Source organism: Microtus ochrogaster, chromosome 6 (assembly GCF_000317375.1).
Source record: "Microtus ochrogaster isolate Prairie Vole_2 chromosome 6, MicOch1.0, whole genome shotgun sequence".
Classification (NCBI taxonomy): domain Eukaryota; kingdom Metazoa; phylum Chordata; class Mammalia; order Rodentia; family Cricetidae; genus Microtus; species Microtus ochrogaster.
In genome coordinates this window covers 62,976,690-62,977,299 of record NC_022013.1, presented here as the reverse complement: position 1 = coordinate 62,977,299, position 610 = coordinate 62,976,690, and the positions used below count along the sequence as shown (strand labels likewise).

General features: G+C 39.5%; 1 protein-coding gene across 1 annotated transcript in view; it reads left to right on the top strand.

The window, feature by feature from the left end:
* Arf4 (ADP ribosylation factor 4) overlaps positions 1–610 on the top strand; it is a 14,681-nt gene that overhangs the window by 6,808 nt on the left and 7,263 nt on the right. Inside the window, exon 2 of the mRNA XM_005348692.2 lies at positions 474–554. Within this exon, the coding sequence (XP_005348749.1) occupies positions 474–554 (81 nt within the window). The remainder of the gene's footprint in view (positions 1–473; positions 555–610) is intronic.

Genomic DNA, 610 nt, shown 5'->3' with positions numbered 1-610 from the left:
GACAGAAGAGGTCATTGGATCCCTTAGCAAAGGCACTTAGAAGACATGTGATGGTGGCTGCCAGGACCGAACCAACACTTGCTCTAAATCACTAACTCATCTCTCCAGCATTTAGAGCATTTATTCAAAATAAACTGTGTAAATATTAAACAGTAGGTTAATTTTTGGTCTGGAGATGTGGCTTGGTTGGTTTGCTGTGCTAGCTTCTGCATTTCTAACAGGCTCAGCTCACCAGTGTTCAAGGAGAGAGAAGCAGGAGTTTCAAGAGTTGAAGGCCATAGATATCGAGTTGCAGGCACTCTGGGATATATGAGAGACCCTGTCTCCAACAGAGGCACTCAGCTAGTTGGTGACACAGTACATTTTAACTCATTTGTGTATCAAAGAGTTAACTTTTACTTTGAAACTAAATTATTGTTGAATTGCTTGTGTATATTTGATTCAGATTTTAAATTTATGATATCTTCTTCTAGTTGGATTGGATGCTGCTGGCAAGACGACAATTCTGTATAAACTGAAATTAGGGGAGATAGTCACCACCATCCCTACCATTGGTAAGAAATTTATAGATAACTCTATACAGTGAAATTAGGGGAGATAGTCACCACCA